At 45.1% G+C, this 21,719-nt stretch overlaps 1 protein-coding gene across 3 annotated transcripts in view; it reads right to left on the bottom strand.

The window, feature by feature from the left end:
* Positions 1-21,719, bottom strand: part of LOC110519980 (nck-associated protein 5) — a 136,666-nt gene that overhangs the window by 7,725 nt on the left and 107,222 nt on the right. For all 3 annotated transcript variants that reach the window (XM_021596914.2, XM_021596915.2, XM_036974128.1), the window contains 3 exons: positions 18,476-18,868; positions 12,696-13,088; positions 7,792-7,850 (listed from right to left, as the gene is read on the bottom strand). In XM_021596914.2, coding sequence (XP_021452589.2) covers positions 7,834-7,850; positions 12,696-13,088; positions 18,476-18,868 — 803 coding nt within the window. In that variant the 3' untranslated portion in view covers positions 7,792-7,833. The remainder of the gene's footprint in view (positions 1-7,791; positions 7,851-12,695; positions 13,089-18,475; positions 18,869-21,719) is intronic.

Genomic DNA, 21,719 nt, shown 5'->3' with positions numbered 1-21,719 from the left:
TAGGTGTCTGGCTAGACTAAACTCTACTTCCAGACTCACATTAAGTATCTCCAATCCAAAATTAAATCCAGAATCGGCTCCCTATTTCGCAACAAAGCCTCCTTCACTCATGCCGCCAAACATACCCACATAAAACTGACTATCCTACGATCCTTGACTTAGACTTTGACTTAAGTCATTTACAAAATTGCCCCCAACACTCTACTCAGCAAACTGGATGTAGTCTTTCACAGTGCCATCCGTTTTATCACCAAAGCCCCATATACTACCCACCACTGCGACCTCTATGCTCTCGTTGCTGCCAATGACTGGAACAAATTGCAAAAATCTCTGAAGCTGAAGTCTTATATCTCCCTCTCTATCTTTAAGCATCAGCTGTCAGAGCAGCTTACCGATCACTGTACCTGTACACAGCCACTCTGTAAATTGCACACCCGACTACCTCATCCCCATATTATTACTCACCCTCTTGCTCTTTTGCACCCCAGTATTTCTACTTGCACATCATCATCTGCACATATACAGTGCCTTGCGAAAGTATTCGGCCCCCTTGAACTTTGCGACCTTTTGCCACATTTCAGGCTTCAAACATAAAGATATAAAACTGTATTTTTTTGTGAAGAATCAACAACAAGTGGGACACAATCATGAAGTGGAACAACATTTATTGGATATTTCAAACTTTTTTAACAAATCAAAAACTGAAAAATTGGGCGTGCAAAATTATTCAGCCCCCTTATGTTAATACTTTGTAGCGCCACCTTTTGCTGAGATTACAGCTGTAAGTCGCTTGGGGTATGTCTCTATCAGTTTTGCACATCGAGAGACTGACATTTTTTCCCATTCCTCCTTGCAAAACAGCTCGAGCTCAGTGAGGTTGGATGGAGAGCATTTGTGAACAGCAGTTTTCAGTTCTTTCCACAGATTCTCGATTGGATTCAGGTCTGGACTTTGACTTGGCCATTCTAACACCTGGACATGTTTATTTTTGAACCATTCCATTGTAGATTTTGCTTTATGTTTTGGATCATTGTCTTGTTGGAAGACAAATCTCCGTCCCAGTCTCAGGTCTTTTGCAGACTCCATCAGGTTCTTCCAGAATGGTCCTGTATTTGGCTCCATCCATCTTCCCATCAATTTTAACCATCTTCCCTGTCCCTGCTGAAGAAAAGCAGGCCCAAACCATGATGCTGCCACCACCATGTTTGACAGTGGGCATGGTGTGTTCAGGGTGATGAGCTGTGTTGCTTTTACGCCAAACATAACGTTTTGCATTGTTGCCAAAAAGTTCCATTTTGGTTTCATCTGACCAGAGCACCTTCTTCCACATGTTTGGTGTGTCTCCCAGGTGGCTTGTGGCAAACTTTAAACAACACTTTTTATGGATATCTTTAAGAAATGGCTTTCTTCTTGCCACTCTTCCATAAAGGCCAGATTTGTGCAATATACGACTGATTGTTGTCCTATGGACAGAGTCTCCCACCTCAGCTGTAGATGTCTGCAGTTCATCCAGAGTGATCATGGGCCTCTTGGCTGCATCTCTGATCAGTCTTCTCCTTGTATGAGCTGAAAGTTTAGAGGGACGGCCAGGTCTTGGTAGATTTGCAGTGGTCTGATACTCCTTCCATTTCAATATTATCGCTTGCACAGTGCTCCTTGGGATGTTTAAAGCTTGGGAAATCTTTTTGTATCCAAATCCGGCTTTAAACTTCTTCACAACAGTATCTCGGACCTGCCTGGTGTGTTCCTTGTTCTTCATGATGCTCTCTGCGCTTTTAACGGACCTCTGAGACTATCACAGTGCAGGTGCATTTATACGGAGACTTGATTACACACAGATGGATTGTATTTATCATCATTAGTCATTTAGGTCAACATTGGATCATTCAGAGATCCTCACTGAACTTCTGGAGAGAGTTTGCTGCACTGAAAGTAAAGGGGCTGAATAATTTTGCACGCCCAATTTTTCAGTTTTTGATTTGTTAAAAAAGTTTGAAATATCCAATAAATGTCGTTCCACTTCATGATTGTGTCCCACTTGTTGTTGATTCTTCACAAAAACATACAGTTTTATATCTTTATGTTTGAAGCCTGAAATGTGGCAAAAGGTCACAAAGTTCAAGGGGGCCGAATACTTTCGCAAGGCACTGTATCACTCCAGTATTAATGCTACATTGTAATTATTTTCGCCTCTATGAACTATTTATTGCCTACCTCCCTACTCTTCTACATTTGCACACACTATACATATATCTTTCTATTTTTAATTTATTTTGTGTTATTGACTGTACGTTTATTTATGTGTAACTGTGTTGTTGTTTTTGTTGCACTGCAATGCTTTATCTTGGCCAGGTCGCAGTTGTAAATGAGAACTTGTTCTCAACTGGCCTACCTGGTTAAATAAATCAAATTAAAATTAAATAAATATTTGTACATTTGCTGTGTAATTGTATATTTTTACTAGTTCCACAGAACCAGTCTTCTTTCATATTTACTCCTGTAAGTGCAGGCCTATGGTTGATCAACTACCGATGATTTTAGAAAATGTATTCTATTCTGAAAATGACTTGTGTGCATTCCTTGATTGCTATAATCAATTCATTGGATATAACAGCTAACTGTTCTTGTCATGTATTGTCATGTTGTGTCTTGTTTCTGTCCTTTCCCTTCACCCTGTCTCCCTCTGCTGGTCGTTATTAGGTTACCTTTTCTCCCCCTCTTTCCCCCAGCTGTTCCTTGTCTCCTCCTAACTACCTCGTCACCCCTTTTCCCACCTGTTCCCTTTTTCCCTCTGATTAGTCCTCTATATCTCTCTCTGTTTTTGTTCCTGTCTTTGTCGGATTCTTGTTTGTGTTGTTCATGCCTGAACCAGACTATTGTCATGTTTGCTGCAACCTTGTCCTGTCCTGTCGGAATCTGCCGGTCCATCTGAGCCTACGTTTGTTTTGTTATTAAAGAAGCTCTGTTTACGTTAATTCGCTTTTGGGTCCTCATTCACGCACCGTAACAGAAGAATCCGACCAAGAATGGACCCAGCGACTTCGGATCCTCTCCACTCAGCCGTCGAGATCCAGGGAGCGATGCTAGGCAGACACGAGCAGGAATTGTCTGCTGCTCGACATGCCGTTGAGACCCTGGCCACCCAAGTCTCCAACCTCACAGAACAGGTTCACCATCTCCGCCTCGATCCACCGGCCACTTCCAGGGCTGTCGAATCTCCGGAGCCCAGAATCAATAACCCGCCGTATTACTCTGGGGAGCCCACTGAATGCCGCTCGTTCCTCACCCAGTGTGATATTGTGTTTTCTCTCCAGCCCAACACTTACTCCAGGAGCACTGCTCGTGTCGCCTACGTCATATCTCTCCTTACTGGACGGGCTCGTGAGTGGGGCACGGCAATCTGGGAGGCAAGGGCTGAGTGTACTAACCAGTATCAGGACTTTAAGGAGGAGATGATACGGGTTTTTGATCGATCTGTTTTTGGGGAGGAGGCTTCCAGGGCCCTGTCTTCCCTATGTCAAGGTAATCGATCCATAACAGACTACTCTATTGAGTTTCGCACTCTTGCTGCCTCCAGTGGCTGGAACGAGCCGGCTTTGCTCGCTCGTTTTCTGGAGGGTCTCCGCGCAGAGGTAAAGGATGAGATTCTCTCCCGGGAGGATCCTTCCAGCGTGGATTCCTTGATTGACCTCGCTATTCGCATTGAGCGACGGGTTGATCTTCGTCACCGAGCTCGTGGAAAGGAGCTCGCGTTCTCCGTTGCCCCCCTCTCCGCATCACTACCATCTTCCTCTGCCGGCTCGGGTGCTGAGCCTATGCAGCTGGGAGGTATCCGCATCTCGACTAAGGAGAGGGAACGGAGAATCACCAACCGCCTCTGTCTCTATTGCGGTTCTGCTGGTCATTTTGTCACTTCATGTCCAGTAAAAGCCAGAGCTCATCAGTAAGCGGAGGGCTACTGGTGAGCGCTACTACTCCTGTCTCTCCTTCAAGATCCTGCACTACCTTGTCGGTCCATCTACGCTGGACCGGTTCGTCAGCTTCCTGCAGTGCCTTAATAGACTCTGGGGCGGAGGGCTGTTTTATGGACGAGACCTGGGCTCGGGAACATGACATTCCTCTCAGACAGTTAAGGGAGTCCACGGCCTTGTTCGCCCTGGATCGTCCTCTCCCCAGGATTCAGCGTGAGACGCTACCTTTAACCCTCACTGTTTCTGGTAATCATAGCGAAACCATTTCTTTTTTAATTTTTCGTTCACCTTTTACACCTGTTGTTTTGGGCCATCCCTGGCTAGTTTGTCATAATCCTTCCATTAATTGGTCTAGTAATTCTATCCTCTCCTGGAACGTCTCTTGTCATGTGAAATGTTTAATGTCTGCTATCCCTCCTGTTTCCTCTGTCTCTTCTTCACAGGAGGAGCCTGGTGATTTGACAGGGGTGCCGGAGGAATATCACGATCTGCGCACGGTGTTCAGTCGGTCCAGGGCCACCTCTCTTCCCCCACACCGGTCGTATGATTGTAGTATTGATCTCCTTCCGGGAACCACTCCCCCCCGGGGTAGACTATACTCTCTGTCGGCTCCCGAACGTAAGGCTCTCAAAGATTATTTGTCTGTAGCTCTTGCCGCCGGTACCATAGTCCCCTCCTCCTCTCCCGCCGGAGCGGGGTTTTTTTTTGTTAAGAAGAAGGACGGGTCCCTGCGCCCCTGCATAGATTATCGAGGGCTGAATGACATAACAGTGAAGAATCGTTATCCGCTTCCTCTTATGTCTTCAGCCTTCGAGATCCTGCAGGGAGCCAGGTTTTTCACTAAGTTGGACCTTCGTAACGCTTACCATCTCGTGCGCATCAGGGAGGGGGACGAGTGGAAGACAGCGTTTAACACTCCGTTAGGGCACTTTGAATACCGGGTTCTTCCTTTCGGCCTCGCTAACGCTCCAGCTGTCTTTCAGGCATTAGTCAATGATGTCCTGAGAGACATGCTGAACATCTTTGTTTTCGTTTACCTTGACGATATCCTGATTTTTTCACCGTCACTCCAGATTCATGTTCAGCACGTTCGACGTGTCCTCCAGCGCCTTTTAGAGAATTGTCTTTTTGTGAAGGCTGAGAAGTGCTCTTTTCATGCCTCCTCCGTCACATTTCTCGGTTCTGTTATTTCCGCTGAAGGCATTAAGATGGATCCCGCTAAGGTCCAAGCTGTCATTGATTGGCCCGTCCCTAAGTCACGCGTCGAGCTGCAGCGCTTTCTCGGCTTCGCGAACTTCTATCGTCGTTTCATCCGTAATTTCGGTCAGGTGGCAGCTCCTCTCACAGCCCTTACTTCTGTCAAGACGTGCTTTAAGTGGTCCGTTTCCGCCCAGGGAGCTTTTGATCTCCTCAAGAATCGTTTTACATCCGCACCTATCCTTGTTACACCTGACGTCACTAGACAGTTCGTTGTCGAGGTTGACGCGTCAGAGGTGGGCGTGGGAGCCATTCTTTCTCAGCGCTCCCTCTCTGACGACAAGGTCCACCCTTGCGCGTATTTTTCTCATCGCCTGTCGCCGTCGGAACGTAACTATGATGTGGGAAACCGCGAACTGCTCGCCATCCGCTTAGCCCTAGGCGAATGGCGACAGTGGTTGGAGGGGGCGACCGTTCCTTTTGTCGTTTGGACTGACCATAGGAACCTTGAGTACATCCGTTCTGCCAAACGACTTAATGCGAGTCAGGCGCGCTGGGCGCTGTTTTTCGCTCGTTTCGAGTTCGTGATTTCTTATCGTCCGGGCTCTAAGAACACCAAGCCTGATGCTTTATCTCGTCTCTTCAGTTCTTCAGTAGCCTCCACTGACCCCGAGGGGATTCTCCCTGAGGGGCGTGTTGTCGGGTTGACTGTCTGGGGAATTGAGAGGCAGGTAAAGCAAGCACTCACTCAAACTCCGTCGCCACGCGCTTGTCCTAGAAACCTTCTTTTCGTTCCCGTTCCTACTCGTCTGGCCGTTCTTCAGTGGGCTCACTCTGCCAAGTTAGCCGGCCATCCTGGCGTTCGGGGTACGCTTGCTTCCATTTGCCAGCGTTTTTGGTGGCCCACCCGGGAGCATGACACGCGTCGCTTCGTGGCTGCTTGTTCGGTCTGCGCGCAGACTAAGTCCGGTAACTCCCCTCCTGCCGGCCGTCTCAGGCCGCTTCCCATTCCCTCTCGACCGTGGTCTCACATCGCCTTAGATTTTGTCACCGGACTGCCTTCGTCAGCGGGGAAGACTGTTATTCTTACGGTTGTCGACAGGTTCTCTAAGGCGGCTCATTTTATTCCCCTTGCTAAGCTTCCTTCTGCTAAAGAGACGGCACAAATCATCATCGAGAATGTTTTCAGAATTCATGGCCTTCCGTCAGACGTCGTTTCGGACAGAGGTCCGCAATTCACGTCTCAATTTTGGAGGGAGTTTTGCCGTTTGATTGGGGCTTCCGTCAGTCTCTCTTCCGGCTTTCACCCCCAGTCTAACGGTCAAGCAGAACGGGCCAATCAGACTATTGGTCGCATCTTACGCAGTCTTTCTTTTCGCAACCCTGCGTCTTGGTCAGAACAGCTCCCCTGGGCAGAATACGCCCACAACTCGCTTCCTTCGTCTGCGACCGGGCTATCTCCTTTTCAGAGTAGCCTCGGGTACCAGCCTCCGCTGTTCTCATCTCAGTTCGCCGAGTCCAGCGTCCCCTCCGCTCAGGCTTTTGTCCAACGTTGCGAGCGCACCTGGAAGAGGGTCAGGTCTGCACTTTGCCGTTATAGGGCGCAGACTGTGAGAGCTGCTAATAAGCGAAGAACTAAGAGTCCTAGATATTGTCGCGGTCAGAGAGTTTGGCTCTCCACTCAGAACCTTCCCCTTAAGACAGCTTCTCGCAAGTTGACCCCGCGGTTCATTGGTCCGTTCCGTATTTCTCGGATCATTAATCCTGTCGCAGTGCGACTTCTTCTTCCGCGATATCTTCGTCGCGTCCACCCGGTCTTCCATGTCTCCTGTGTCAAGCCCGTTCTTCGCGCCCCCGCTCGTCTTCCCCCCCCCCCATCCTTGTCGAGGGCGCACCCATCTACAGGGTCCGTAGGATTTTGGACATGCGTCCTCGGGGCCGTGGTCATCAGTACCTAGTAGATTGGGAGGGGTACGGTCCTGAGGAGAGGAGTTGGGTTCCCTTTCGGGACGTGCTGGACCGTGCGCTGATCGATGATTTCCTCCGTTGCCGCCAGGTTTCCTCCTCGAGTGCGCCAGGAGGCGCTCGGTGAGTGGGGGGGTACTGTCATGTATTGTCATGTTGTGTCTTGTTTCTGTCCTTTCCCTTCACCCTGTCTCCCTCTGCTGGTCGTTATTAGGTTACCTTTTCTCCCCCTCTTTCCCCCAGCTGTTCCTTGTCTCCTCCTAACTACCTCGTCACCCCTTTTCCCACCTGTTCCCTTTTTCCCTCTGATTAGTCCTCTATATCTCTCTCTGTTTTTGTTCCTGTCTTTGTCGGATTCTTGTTTGTGTTGTTCATGCCTGAACCAGACTATTGTCATGTTTGCTGCAACCTTGTCCTGTCCTGTCGGAATCTGCCGGTCCATCTGAGCCTACGTTTGTTTTGTTATTAAAGAAGCTCTGTTTACGTTAATTCGCTTTTGGGTCCTCATTCACGCACCGTAACAGTTCTAACAGCAAACTGGAGTTTTGTCTGCTCTCTATGTTGGCAGGGCTGGTCTTTGATTTGAAATGGCTCAATATCATTATTTCCATTCCACCTACCAATAAAAACAAATAATAATGTTTTAAAAACAACTCACTGCTGATGGTTTCTTAGCAGTTGTCCTTGTCAGTCTTCATGATCATGTCATTCTAACTGCTGAAAAAAGAAGAGAGAGCACGGTTTTGTTCAAGTTGTATGGTCAATACATACATTTTGTAGTATTTTACCCCCTTTTTAAATCTTGTCCCATCGCTACAACTCCAACGGGCTCAGGAGAGGCGAAAAATCGAGTCATGCGTCCTCCGAAACATGATGCGCCAAACATAACACCCGCCCGCTTAACCTGGAAGCCAGCTGCGGAGGAAACACTGTTCAACTGACAACCAGGATCAGCCTGCAGGCACCGCAAGAAGTCGCTAGAGCACGATGAGCCAAGAAAAGCTCCCCCGGCCAAACCCTCCCCTAACCCAGATAAGGCTGGGCCAATTGTGCGCCGCCCTATGGGACTCATCGTCACAGCAAGTTGTGACACAACTTGAGATCAAACCCAGGTCTGTAGTGACGATGCAGTGCTTTAGACCACTGTGCCACTAGGGAGGCCCTGGTCATTACATTCTAAGTATTCTAAGACAGCAATATAACAGCAGTGTCAAGTTGATTTGCTCTTACACCCTCAGGGTAACAATATCTGCAATGCAGACGGATGTAGGGTGCAACACTCTCTCCATGTATAAAAAGTCACATTTTATTAAACATACAATAATATTACATCCATTCCCAGTAGTTCCTCATTTTTCGGCAGCACCTCCTCTCTAGTTGTTAGATCACAACATGTTTTTTCCCGTACATATTGCTTTCAAAAAGGATGTTGTTTCCATGATACTGCATGATACTTGATACTGAGTGTATGTTGTTTTCATGATACTGCATGATACTTGATACTGAGTGTATGTTGTTTCCATGATACTGCATGATACATGATACTCAGTGTCATCCCATGCAAAGTGAACCTCATCCAGAAAATAAGCTATTAAGGGATTTTTCTATTGCTTTGCAAACAGTAACAGGAGAACATTACAGTTGTAATAGAAAACATCTAGAGCATAGAGCCTTTTTCACTGAATTTGGTGTTCGGTAATTAACAGAAGTTATTGTCCCATCCTAAGGCATTATCTGGGCATCACTTAACATTGGCCATTTTTTCTGTTTTTCTCTTGACACTACACCCCATCTCAGAAATTGTGCCAACCAAACAATTTACTCTCTGTGCATCACTATAACCAGGTTTCCATCCAAACTTTTTTTTTATCAGAGTTAAGTACATATCAGATAAAAAACAGGTCTAATAAGTTATGTGAGAAATGTTGGTGGAAGCACTTTTATGCCCAAATATTGTTATAATAACCATCAAATTGAAGTAAACTTGGAGACTTGGGAAATCATGCAGTTTATTCGGCTACAGATTAAATTAATTTATGAACTTCACATTGTGGTGAAATTGCACAGTGATCTTAATGCTCCTTTCCTGTAAACATTGAGTGTCTGATTCTGGTGACAGGATCATCAATGTTTGGCTGCCTTTGGACAAATACAAATAATCTCGCTCTTTTGTCCATAATAATCTCCTAATAATCTCATCATTTTAGGGCGGCAGGTATCCGAGTGGTTAAAGCATTGGGCCAGTAACCGAAAGGATGCTAGATCGAATCCCCGAGCTGACAAGGTAAACATCTACCGTTCTGTCCCTGAACAAGGCAGTTAACCCACTGTTCCTCGGCTGTCATTGTAAATAATAATTTGTTCTTATTAAAAAAACATAGGCTATAGGACTAACCACACTGGATCTCAAATCAAATCAAATTTTATTTGTCACATACACATGGTTAGCAGATGTTAATGCGAGTGTAGCGAAACATTATATTAAGTGCCATTGTTTAAAGTGGCTAGTGATGCATGTATTACATAAAGATGGCAAGATTCAGTAGGTGGTATAAAGTACAGTATATACATATGAGTTGAGTAATGTAGGGTATGTAGACATTATATTAAGTGGCATTGTTTAAAGTAGCTAGTGATACATTTTTTACATGTATGGCAGCAGCCACTCAATGCTAGTGGTGGCTGTGTAACAGTATGATGGCCTTGAGATAGAAGCTGTTTTTCAGTCTCTCGGTCCCAGCTTTGATGCACCTGTACTGACCTCGCCTTCTGGATGATAGCGGGGTGAACAGGCAGTGGCTCGGGTGGTTGTTGTCCTTGATGACCTTTATGGCTTTCCTGTGACATCGGGGGGTGTAGGTGTCCTGGAGGGCAGGTAGTTTGTCCCCGGTGATGCGTTGTGCAGACCTCACTACCCTCTGCAGGGCCTTACGGTTGTAGGCAGAGCAGTTGCCAAACCAGGCAGTGATACAGCCTGACAGGATGCTCTCGATTGTGCATCTGTAAAAGTTTGTGAGTGCTTTTGGTGACAAGCCAAATTTCGTCAGCCTCCTGAGGTTGAAGAGGCGCTGCTGCGCCTTCTTCACCACGCTGTCTGTGTGGGTGGACCAATTCAGTTTGTCCGTGATGTGTACGCCGGGGAACTTAAAACTTTATACCCTCTCCACAACTGTCCCTTCGATGTGGATAGGGGGGTTCTCCCTCTGCTGTTTCCTGAAGTCCACGATCATCTCCTTTGTTTTGTTGACGTTGAGTGTGAGGTTAGTTTCCTGACACCACACTCTGAGGGCCCACACCTCCTCCCTGTAGGCCGCCTCGTCGTTGTTGGTTATCAAGCCTACCACTGAAATGTCGTCTGAAAACTTGATGATTGAGTTGGAGGAGTGCATGACCACGCAGTCGTGGGTGAACAGGGAGTACAGGAGAGGGCTCAGAACGCACCCTTGTGGCACCCCAGTGTCTCGAGCTTGATAACGAGTTTTGAGGGTACTATGGTGTTAAATGCTGAGCTGTAGTCGATGAAAAGCATTCTCACATAGGTATTCCTCTTGTCCAGATGGGTTAGGGCCGTGTGGTTGCTGCGATTGCGTCGTCTGTGGACCTTTTGGGGCGGTAAGCAAATTGGAGTGGGTCTAGGGTGTCAGGTAGGGTGGAGGTGATATGGTCCTTGACTAGTTTCTCAAAGCACTTCATGATGATGGAAGTGAGTGGTAGTTGTTTAGCTCAGTTACCTTCGCTTTATTGGGAACAGGAACAATGGTGGCTCTCTTGAAGCATATGGGAACAGCAGACTGGGATAAGGATTGATTGAATATACCCGAAATGCGGCTGTGATTATAATCGAAGAGAATTCTCTTGGTAGATAATGCGGTTGACATTTGACTGTGAGGAATTCAAATTCAGGTGAACAGAAGGACTTGAGTTCCTGTACGTTGTTATGATCACACCACGTCTCGTTAATCATAAGGCATACCCCCCCGCCCTTCTTCTTACCAGAAAGATGTTTGTTTCTGTCGGCACGATGCATGAAGAAACCAGCTGGCTGTACCAACTCCGATAGCATGTCTCGAGTGAGCCATATTTCCGTGAAGCAAAGAACGTTACAGTCTCTGATGTCTCTCTGGAATGCTACCCTTGCTCGGATTTCATCAACCTGGTTGTCAAGAGACTGGACATTGGTGAGTAGTATGCTCGGGAGTGGTGCGTGATGTGCCCGTCTCCCGAGCCTGACCAGAAGACAGCTTCGTCTGCCCCTTTTACGGCGTTGTTGTATTGGATCGCCGGCAGGGATCCAATCCATTGTCCCGGGTAGTGGGCAAAACTCAGGATCCGCTTCGGGAAAGTCGTATTCCTGGACGTAATGATGGTGAGTTGACGTTGCTCTTATATCCAGTAGTTCCTCCCGACTGTATGTAATACAACCTAAGATTAACTGGGGTACCAATGTAATAAATATCACGTAAAAAAAAAACTACTGCATAGTTTCCTGGGAACGCGAAGCGAGGTGGCCATCTCTGTAATTGCCGGAATTTCAGCAAATTATCTGAGCTGTTGGCTAGATTGCATGTGCCAATACCAGAGTGGGCACACTCGCTATATAAAGCAACATTTTTGAGTGAGTAAACCATCAGTAGAGTTGAAAATTCGATGGAAACCCATTTAACTTGGATTTTTTAATTGGTACATGGTAATTATACCTCAAAAGGTATTTCAATATGCATTCCGTCATCACTCACAGCCTTTTATGATAATCTGTCACCAATTGGATGGAAACCTAGCTAGTGAGATATGAATTTCAATCACCACCAAATCTCCTCTCATGACAGGTTAATTGAGAGTGTCTCTTTAGCAGAGTCTAAGCTGGGGCTATCATTCGCATACTAATATGGGCAAGCCTCTTCTCTCTGCTCACTTAAAATGTGATCCTCTGCCTTAATGATGGCTTTAGTTGTAGTAATAACAAGGTCTGATCACTGTCACCTCCAGGACTGTATTTACCTCAAAGACAAAATATTTTACAGTCCCCCTTTTTTGCAGTGGAGAGAAAATGTTTCTGCAATTTCACCTATTTTGCCAAGGGGTGTAAAGAAAATAATGCAGTTTTAAAGCACATTTTCAGAAATTCTACATATTTTGCAATGGTGTTAATTGAGTGACTGTCAGTGACTGACGTGAGAAGAGGAAAACTGCTGATGCACTACCAAATTTAAAATTTGCCACCTTTGTATTCTACCATTCTAAAGACATGGAGGATTAGGATTGTCAAGTGTTTATACTTAGCACCTCTGAACAGAGTGCCTTTTGTAATTTGCAAACCGATTCTAAATGTAAAAAAGCTACAACCGAGTGTAAACCGATTCGAAATGTAAAACAACGGGGAGAAATTACGGTTGTCAGTCTCCCACCAGCAGATTCAACAAGCGAACGAACAGCAAACAAATTGCAGACCATCAATTGGTGTGATGTTTTTTCTCCTTAAATCTTAACAGTAAGTTGAGACCGCGACTGAGTTCCCGATGACCAGACAGATGTATCTCTGGACAAGTGGTCTTTTGACTTTACCTGAGGCTAGTCTGGGCAGCTTGCTCTGGGTATCACACACACTGGCACAGGTCACAAGGGGCTCAGACAGGGATTGGACAGGCTGAAGGAAGGCCAAAGTGGGATAAGGCACTGATTGGACAAGGGTCACAGTGGTGTCAGATAACGAGGAGTTGTCCAGGCTTGGTTGGCTGCAGAGATGGTCTTTTGAGCCAGACGGTACTCTCCACCGGGGTAATGGGGAGGTTGACACCACCTCACTAGAGGAACTGGGAGCACTGGGAGGACTGAGGGAGTGTTGGGCCGATGTGGACTTGGGAAGGAGGTGGAGGATGGAGGAGAACAAGGAGGAGGAATCGAGGAGGGGGAATGTTCCAATGCCGCTGTCCAACGTTCGCATCTTGCAGCCGGAGCCTGAGGCAGAAGGAAAAAACATGATGGGGCTTGGAGATGCAGGAGTTACACACAAATGGAAAAATCTAAACAGAATGACATGTTTTCATATAATTAGTTAAGTAGGTATAATCCAATCACACCGCAAAAACCATTGTCTTGTGTCATTTGTGCCCTCTGAATAATGATAACTACCTCATGTTATGACTAGTATAACATCAAAATCTATGATTTAATGGGTTTTTAATAGCATTGGAAATATGTCTCCACAACATGAAATGCAACATTATCCTCAACATGATCAATTTTAATGAATTATTTTCTCTCCAGCCTGGTTTGATTGTCTGTTTTCTCCTTGTCCCCTGTCCTATCTCGGCCACATTATGTTGTGCATGAGGGAGTCTTAACCAGCTGCGACTGGCTGTCACCCAGGCCGCCTTGTGGTAATTTCAGTGCATTAATGCAACAGATGGTCTGTTTTTTTCGTTCTACCACACTCAACAAAGGTCCTCTCTAAGAGCCAAGCCAGATGGATGGTAGTTACGTACACTCCAATTACATTTAACTGTGATGCTGGCTAATGATTCCTCGCTAATTAGCGCATGATACCATGGTTGCCACCAGAGAGAATGGGCTTCACCCAAACAGAGAGGAATCATGGTGGATAAAGCTTAGGGAAAATGTGGCACGTTTGAGACCAATTGAGATTGTGATTTAGTGGCAGTGTGTCAAATCAAGTGCATTTATGATATTGTACAGTTGGTGACAAAGCGATAGCTAATGCCATCAAGCAACATTGAATATGTATCTATTTAAACTGTAATACAACTGTACACTTCATGTAGTATGATGGGCAACACAATGTTTGAATATTTAATGTATAAAATAATTAAAGTACAGTAATGACAACTCTGCCATTTTGCATTCTCACACTGCATTCTTTCACATGCACCTCCTGGCACAGACAAACACAGCTCAGAACAACATATATTGAAATCAAACCATCAAAGTCCCTGTCTCCTTGTCATGCTGGCATGATTTTCTACCTAATAGCCAGTAGACTTCTTTAGCAACAGAAAATAAAATACTGGTTCCTCTTCAGCAATCCAGAGAAACAGGTGGGCTGCTAACTGACAACTTCACTGATAATTGGGTGTCTTCATTCAGTATGTGTTTTAATTATACAGTCAGAGACAACATTCCCTAGCTTCAAGAGGTTAATGCGAGTGTAGCGAAATGCTTGTGATTCTAGTTCCGACAATGCAGTAATAACCAACGAGTAATCTAACCTAACAATTTCACAACAGCTACCTTATACACACAAGTGTAAAGGGATGAAGGATATGTACATAAAGATATATGAATGAGTGATGGTACAGAACGGCATAAGCAAGATGCAGTAGATGGTATCGAGTACAGTATATACATATGAGATGAGTAATGTAGGGTATGTAGACATTATATTAAGTGGCATTGTTTAAAGTGGCTAGTGATACATGTATTACATAAAGATGGCAAGATTCAGTAGGTGGTATAGAGTACAGTATATACATTTGAGATGAGTAATGTAGGGTATGTAGACATTATATTAAGTGGCATTGTTTAAAGTAGCTAGTGATACATTTTTCACATGTATGGCAGCAGCCACTCAATGTTAGTGGTGGCTGTTTAACAGTCTGATGGCCTTGAGATAGAAGCTGTTTTTCAGTCTCTCGGTCCCTGGTTTGATGCACCTGTACTGACCTCGCCTTCAGGATGATAGCGGGGTGAACAGGCAGTGGCTCGGGTGGTTGTTGTCCTTGATGATCGTTATGGCCTTCCTGTGACATCGGGTGGTGTAGGTGTCCTGGAGGGTAGGTAGTTTGCCCCCGGTGATGCGTTGTGCAGACCTCACTACCCTCTGGAGAGCCTTACGGTTGTGGGCGGAGCAGTTGCCGTACCAGGCAGTGATACAGCCTGACAGGATGCTCTCGATTGTGCATCTGTAAAAGTTTGTGAGTGTTTTTCGGGATAAGCCAAATTTCTTCAGCCTCCTGAGGTTGAAGAGGCGCTGCTGCGCCTTCTTCACCACGCTGTCTGTGTGGGTGGACCAATTCAGTTTGTCTGTGATGTGTATGCCGAGGAACTTAAAACTTTCTACCCTCTCCACAACTGTCCCGTTGATGTGGATAGGGGGGTCCTCCCTCTGCTATTTCCTGAAGTCCACGATCATCTCCTTTGTTTTGTTGACGTTGAGTGTGAGGTTAGTTTCCTAACACCACACTCCGAGGGCCCTCACCTCATCCCTGTAGGCCGTCTCGTCGTTGTTGGTTATCAAGCCTACCACTGTAGTGTTGTCTGCAAACTTGATGATTGAGTTGGAGGCGCGCATGGCCACGCAGTCATGGGTGAACAGGGAGCACAGGAGAGGGCTCAGAACGCACCCTTGTGGAGGATCAGCGGGGTGGAGATGTTGTTACCTACCCTCACCACCTGGGGGGCGGCAAGCCAGGAAGTCCAGTACCCAGTTGCACAGCGCGGGGTCGAGACTCAGGGTCTCGAGCTTGATAACGAGTTTGGAGGGTACTATGGTGTTAAATGCTGAGCTGTAGTCGATGAACAGCATTCTCACATAGGTATTCCTCTTGTCCAGATGAGTTAGGGTGCAGTGTGGTTGCGATTGCGTTGTCTGTGGACCTATTGGGGCGGTAAGTGGGTCTAGGGTGTCAGGTAGGGTGGAGGTGATATGGTCCTTGACTAGTCTCTCAAAGCACTTCATGATGATGTAAGTGAGTGCTACGAGGAGGTAGTCATTTAGCTCAGTTACCTTGGCTTTCTTGGGAACCGGAACAATGGTGGTCCTCTTGAAGCATATGGGAACAGCAGACTGGGATAAGGAATGATCGAATATGCCCGTAGACACACCAGCCAGCTGGTCTGCGCATGCTCTGAGGATGCGGCTGGGGATGCCGTCTGGGCCTGCAGCCCTGCGAGGGTTAACACGTTTAAATGTTTTACTCACGTCAGCTGCAGTGAAGGAGAGTCCACAGGTTTTGGTAGCGGGCCATGTCAGTGGCACTGTATTGTCCTCAATGCGAGCAAAGTTGTTTAGTCTGTCTGGGAGCAAGATATCCTGATCCGCGACGGGGCTGGTTTTCTTTTTGTAATCCATGATTGACTGTAGAACCTGCCACATACCTCTTGTGTATGAGCCGTTGAATTGCGACTTGTCTCTATACTGACACTTAGCTTGTTTGATTGCCTTGCGGAGGGAATAGCTACACTGTTTGTATTCGGTCATGTTTCCGGTCACCTTGCCCTGGTTAAAAGCAGTGATTCGCACTTTCAGTTTCGCGCGAATGCTGCCATCAATCCACGTTTTCTGGATTGGGAATGTTTTAATAGTTGCTGTGGGTACGACATCGCCAATGCACTTGCTAATGAACTCGCTCACGAATCAGCGTATTCGTCAATGTTGTTTTTTGACGCAATGCGGAACATATCCCAATCCACGTGATCGAAGCAATCTTGAAGCGTGGAATCAGATTGGTCAAACCAGCGTTGAACAGACCTGAGAGCGGGAGCTTCCTGTTTTAGTTTCTGTCTATAGGCTGGAAGCAAATAAATGGAGTCGTGGTCAGCTTTTCCGAAAGAAGGGCGGGGGAGGAACTTATATGCGTCGTGGAAGTTAGAATAACAATGATCCAGGGTTTTACTAGCCCTGGTAGCACAATCGATATGCTGATACAATTTAGGGAGTCTTGTTTTCAGATTAGCCTTGTTAAAATCCCCATCTACAATGAATGCAGCCTCAGGAAATGTGGTTTCCAGTTTACATAGAGTCAATAAAGTTTGTTCAGGGCCATCGATGTGTCTGCTCTGGGGGGAATATATGCGGCTGTGATTATAATCGAAGAGAATTCTCTTGGTAGATAATGCGGTTGACATTTGATTGTGAGGAATTCTAATTCAGGTGAACAGAAGGACTTGAGTTCCTGTACGTTGTTATGATCACACCACGTCTCGTTAATCATAAGGCATACCCCCCCGCCCTTCTTCTTACCAGAAAGATGTTTGTTTCTGTCGGCACGATGCATGAAGAAACCAGCTGGCTGTACCAATTCCGGTAGCGTGTCTCGAGTGAGCCATGTTTCCGTGAAGCAAAGAACGTTACAGTCTCTGATGTCTCTCTGGAATGCTACCCTTGCTTGGATTTCATCAGCCTTGATGTCAAGAGACTGGACATTGGTGAGTAGTATGCTCGGGAGTGGTGCGTGATGTGCCCGTCTCCCGAGCCTGACCAGAAGACAGCTTCGTCTGCCCCTTTTACGGCGTCGTTGTATTGGATCGCCGGCTGGGATCCGATCCGTTGTCTCGGGTAGTGGGCAAAACACAGAATCCGCTTCGGGAAAGTCGTATTCCTGGTCGTAATGATGGTGAGTTGACGTTGCTCTTATATTCAGTAGTTCCTCCCGAATGTATGTAGTAAAACCATCAGTAGAGTTGAAAATTCGATGGAAACCCATTTAACTTGGATTTTTTAATTGGTACATGGTAATTATACCTCAAAAGGTATTTCAATATGCATTCCGTCATCACTCACAGCCTTTTATGATAATCTGTCACCAATTGGATGGAAACCTAGCTAGTGAGATATGAATTTCAATCACCACCAAATCTCCTCTCATGACAGGTTAATTGAGAGTGTCTCTTTAGCAGAGTCTAAACTGGGGCTATCATTCGCATACTAATATGGGCAAGCCTCTTCTCTCTGCTCACTTAAAATGTGATCCTCTACCTTAATGCTGGCTTTAGTTGTAGTAATAACAAGGTCTGATCACTGTCACCTCCAGGACTGTATTTACCTCACAGACAAAATATTTTACAGTCCCCCTTTTTTGCAGTGGAGAGAACATTTTTCTGCAATTTCACCTATTTTGCCAAGGGGTGTAAAGAAAATAATGCAGTTTTAAAGCACATTTTCAGAAATTCTACATATTTTGCAATGGTGTTAATTGAGTGACTGTCAGTGACTGACGTAAGAAGAGGAAAACTGCTGATGCACTACCAAATTTAAAATTTGCCACCTTTGTATTCTACCATTCTAAAGACATGGAGGATTAGGATTGTCAAGCGTTTATACTTAGCACCTCTGAACAGAGTGCCGGTTGTAATTTGCAAACCGATTCTAAATGTAAAAAAGCTACAACCGAGTGTAAACCGATTCGAAATGTAAAACAACGGGGAGAAATTACGGCTGTCAGTCTCCCACCAGCAGATTCAACAAGCGAACGAACAGCAAACAAATTGCAGACCATCAATTTGTGTGATGTTTTTTCTCCTTAAATCTTAACAGTAAGTTGAGACCGCGACTGAGTTCCCGATGACCAGACAGATGTATCTCTGGACAAGTGGTCTTTTGACTTTACCTGAGGCTAGTCTGGGCAGCTTGCTCTGGGTATCACACACACTGGCACAGGTCACAAGGGGCTCAGACAGGGATTGGACAGGCTGAAGGAAGGCCAAAGTGGGATAAGGCACTGATTGGACAAGGGTCACAGTGGTGTCAGATAACGAGGAGTTGTCCAGGCTTGGTTGGCTGCAGAGATGGTCTTTTGAGCCAGACGGTACTCTCCACCGGGGTAATGGGGAGGGTGACACCTCCTCACTAGAGGAACTGGGAGCACTGGGAGGACTGAGGGAGTGTTGGGCCGATGTGGACTTGGGAAGGAGGTGGAGGATGGAGGAGAACAAGGAGGAGGAATCGAGGAGGGGGAATGTTCCAATGCCGCTGTCCAACGTTCGCATCTTGCAGCCGGAGCCTGAGGCAGAAGGAAAAAACATGATGGGGCTTGGAGATGCAGGAGTTACACACAAATGGAAAAATCTAAACAGAATGACATGTTTTCATATAATTAGTTAAGTAGGTATAATCCAATCACACCGCAAACACCATTGTCTTGTGTCATTTGTGCCCTCTGAATAATGATAACTACCTCATGTTATGACTAGTATAACATCAACATCTATGAATTAATGGGTTTATAATTGCATTGGTAATATGTCACCACAACATGAAATGCAACATTATCCTCAACATGATCAATTTTAATGAATTATTTTCTCTCCAGCCTGGTTTGATTGTCTGTTTTCTCCTTGTCCCCTGTCCTATCTCGGCCACATTATGTTGTGCATGAGGGAGTCTTAACCAGCTGCGACTGGCTGTCACCCAGGCCGCCTTGTGGTAATTTCAGTGCATTAATGCAACAGATGGTCTGTTTTTTTCGTTCTATGACACTCAACAAAGGTCCTCTCTAAGAGCCAATCCAGATGGATGGTAGTTACGTACAATCCAATTACATTTAACTGTGATGCTGGCTAATGATTCCTCGCTAATTAGCGCATGATACCATGGTTGCCACCAGAGAGAATGGGCTTCACCCAAACAGAGAGGAATCATGGTGGATAAAGCTTAGGGAAAATGTGGCACTTTTGAGACCAATTGAGACTGTGATTTAGTGACAGTGTGTCAAATCAAGTGCATTTATGATATTGTACAGTTGGTGACAAAGCGATAGCTAATGAACTACTGTTCAAGCAATATTGAATACGTATCTATTTCAACTGTAATACAACTGTACACTTCATGTAGTATGCTGGCTAACACAATGTTTGAATATTTAATGTATAAATAATTAAAGTACAGTAATGACAACTCTGTCATTTTGCATTCTCACACTGCATTCTTTCACATGCACCTCCTGGCACAGACAAACACAGCTCAGAACCACATATATTGAAATCAAACCATCAAAGTCCTTGTCTCCTTGTCATGCTGGCATGATTTTCTACCTAATAGCCAGTAGACTTCTTTAGCAACAGAAAATAAAATACTGGTTCCTCATCAGCAATCCAGAGAAACAGGTGGGCTGCTAACTGACAACTTCACTGATAATTGGGTGTCTTCATTCAGTATGTGTTTTAATTATACAGTCAGAGACAACAATTCAGGGTGTCAGTTTCAAATTGTGACAAACCTGTGACAAACAGCTCTCGAAATAAATAACAACAACGATGGAAGTAGCTCTTACTTTCCTGTCACACAAACAGGATTAACTAATAAAGGCAAAAGCACGATACAGATCGCAGACGTTATTGATGAGTGTTTTTGAAGGAAAAACTTAACAAGGCCCTCTGTGACACTTCCTTGCATGGGAAGGCAGCATCAGAGAGGTTGACCATTGATTTCCCTCAAAAAGCCCTTGGCACTACCTAAGGATCCTGTCCTTGTCTGATCTCCTTTCAATTTGCCTGAAAGAATGAAAAGACACTGAACAAGGACTGACAAGCTAACACCTACAAAGTTCAGTGGCTACAAATAACTGAAGATGCACAAATGGAACAGTATGAACATCTAAACTCTTTTAAGGTCAACTGTATTTAATCAATATCTTAAAGTCGCCCAGAAGTCCTTCGGGTGTCCTCGTGTGTAAATATTAATGAGAAGGAATTTTGTAGTATTCATGGCATGATGTTTACAGTTCATCCACATTCAATGAGTTCAGTAAGTTCAATGCACAGCAGCATAGTTCAAAGTATTAGTCTTAACACCTGTTAAACTGTGTACAAGGCCAATAAACTTTATTCGATTTATCAACTTGGTGGTTGAACACAAAAAAAATCAACACAATCAACACAGTTTTTTTTGTCAAATTTAAACGCAGATTTTAACACACAGGTTTCAAGGTTTGCTAGGGGTTGATAAGGTGCTTGGCCAGAAAAGTTAGAAAATCACTTTGGTAAAGACCAAAGATCTTTATAAGACCATTTATTAATTCAGAGGAGACAAGATAAATGAGACACATTGGCTTAGTTGGCAGAGTATAGAAATGTCACTGGTGATTAAACCACAAAGCAATATGAATTATATTTTTTGCACTACAGGGTAAAGGACAGATCAAAATTTACTGGAAGAGGGGTGGTCCAAAATAGGGGTGAGTTGTCAAACTTTTTATGCTTTGGGGAGGGTTGTGTGGGTTTTGGGGGGGCACAGGGGAGGATAGTGCGTTTTTGTCCCTGGTTTACATTAGCTCTTCTGATCGTATTATCCCTATTAACAATTGCTTGACTTACTTTTGACATCACCCTAACTAAGTTTAGAGACATTTGTGAAGGTTTGGTATGGTGTGGCTATTATTAAGCTTTAGCTACTGCAGGCTAAATGTGATATATGATATGAAGGCAGTGCGCCCCGGCACTCCAACTGACTCTGACAGTTGAATTTAAGTTCAAGAAGACTGTCCACCAGAGTTACCCTTATAATACTACAATATAATGCCTATCTTTATACAAAATATTCAGATCGAAAAAGAACGAAACACCCTCCTTCTGTACATTTATATCTGTATAGGAGACGCAGAAGCCATCTGACGTAATGAAATGCATGCCGGTGTCGTAGCATGTCACCGGCATATCTCTACCGATCTGCAGTTAGGCCTAACCATCTCTTCCTTTTCATAAGCTATGTACAAGTATTCAGACCCTTTGAATTGTTCCATACTTTGTTACGTTACAGCCTTATTCTAAAATGCATTAAATTGTTTTTTTCTTCTTCTCATCAATCTACACACAATACCCCATAATGACAAAGCAAACACAGGTTTCTAGATGTTT

Source organism: Oncorhynchus mykiss, chromosome 3, assembly GCF_013265735.2.
Source record: "Oncorhynchus mykiss isolate Arlee chromosome 3, USDA_OmykA_1.1, whole genome shotgun sequence".
Lineage (NCBI taxonomy): Eukaryota > Metazoa > Chordata > Actinopteri > Salmoniformes > Salmonidae > Oncorhynchus > Oncorhynchus mykiss.
Note: the sequence above shows the minus strand (reverse complement) of the source record. Positions and strands in the feature narration are given on the sequence as shown.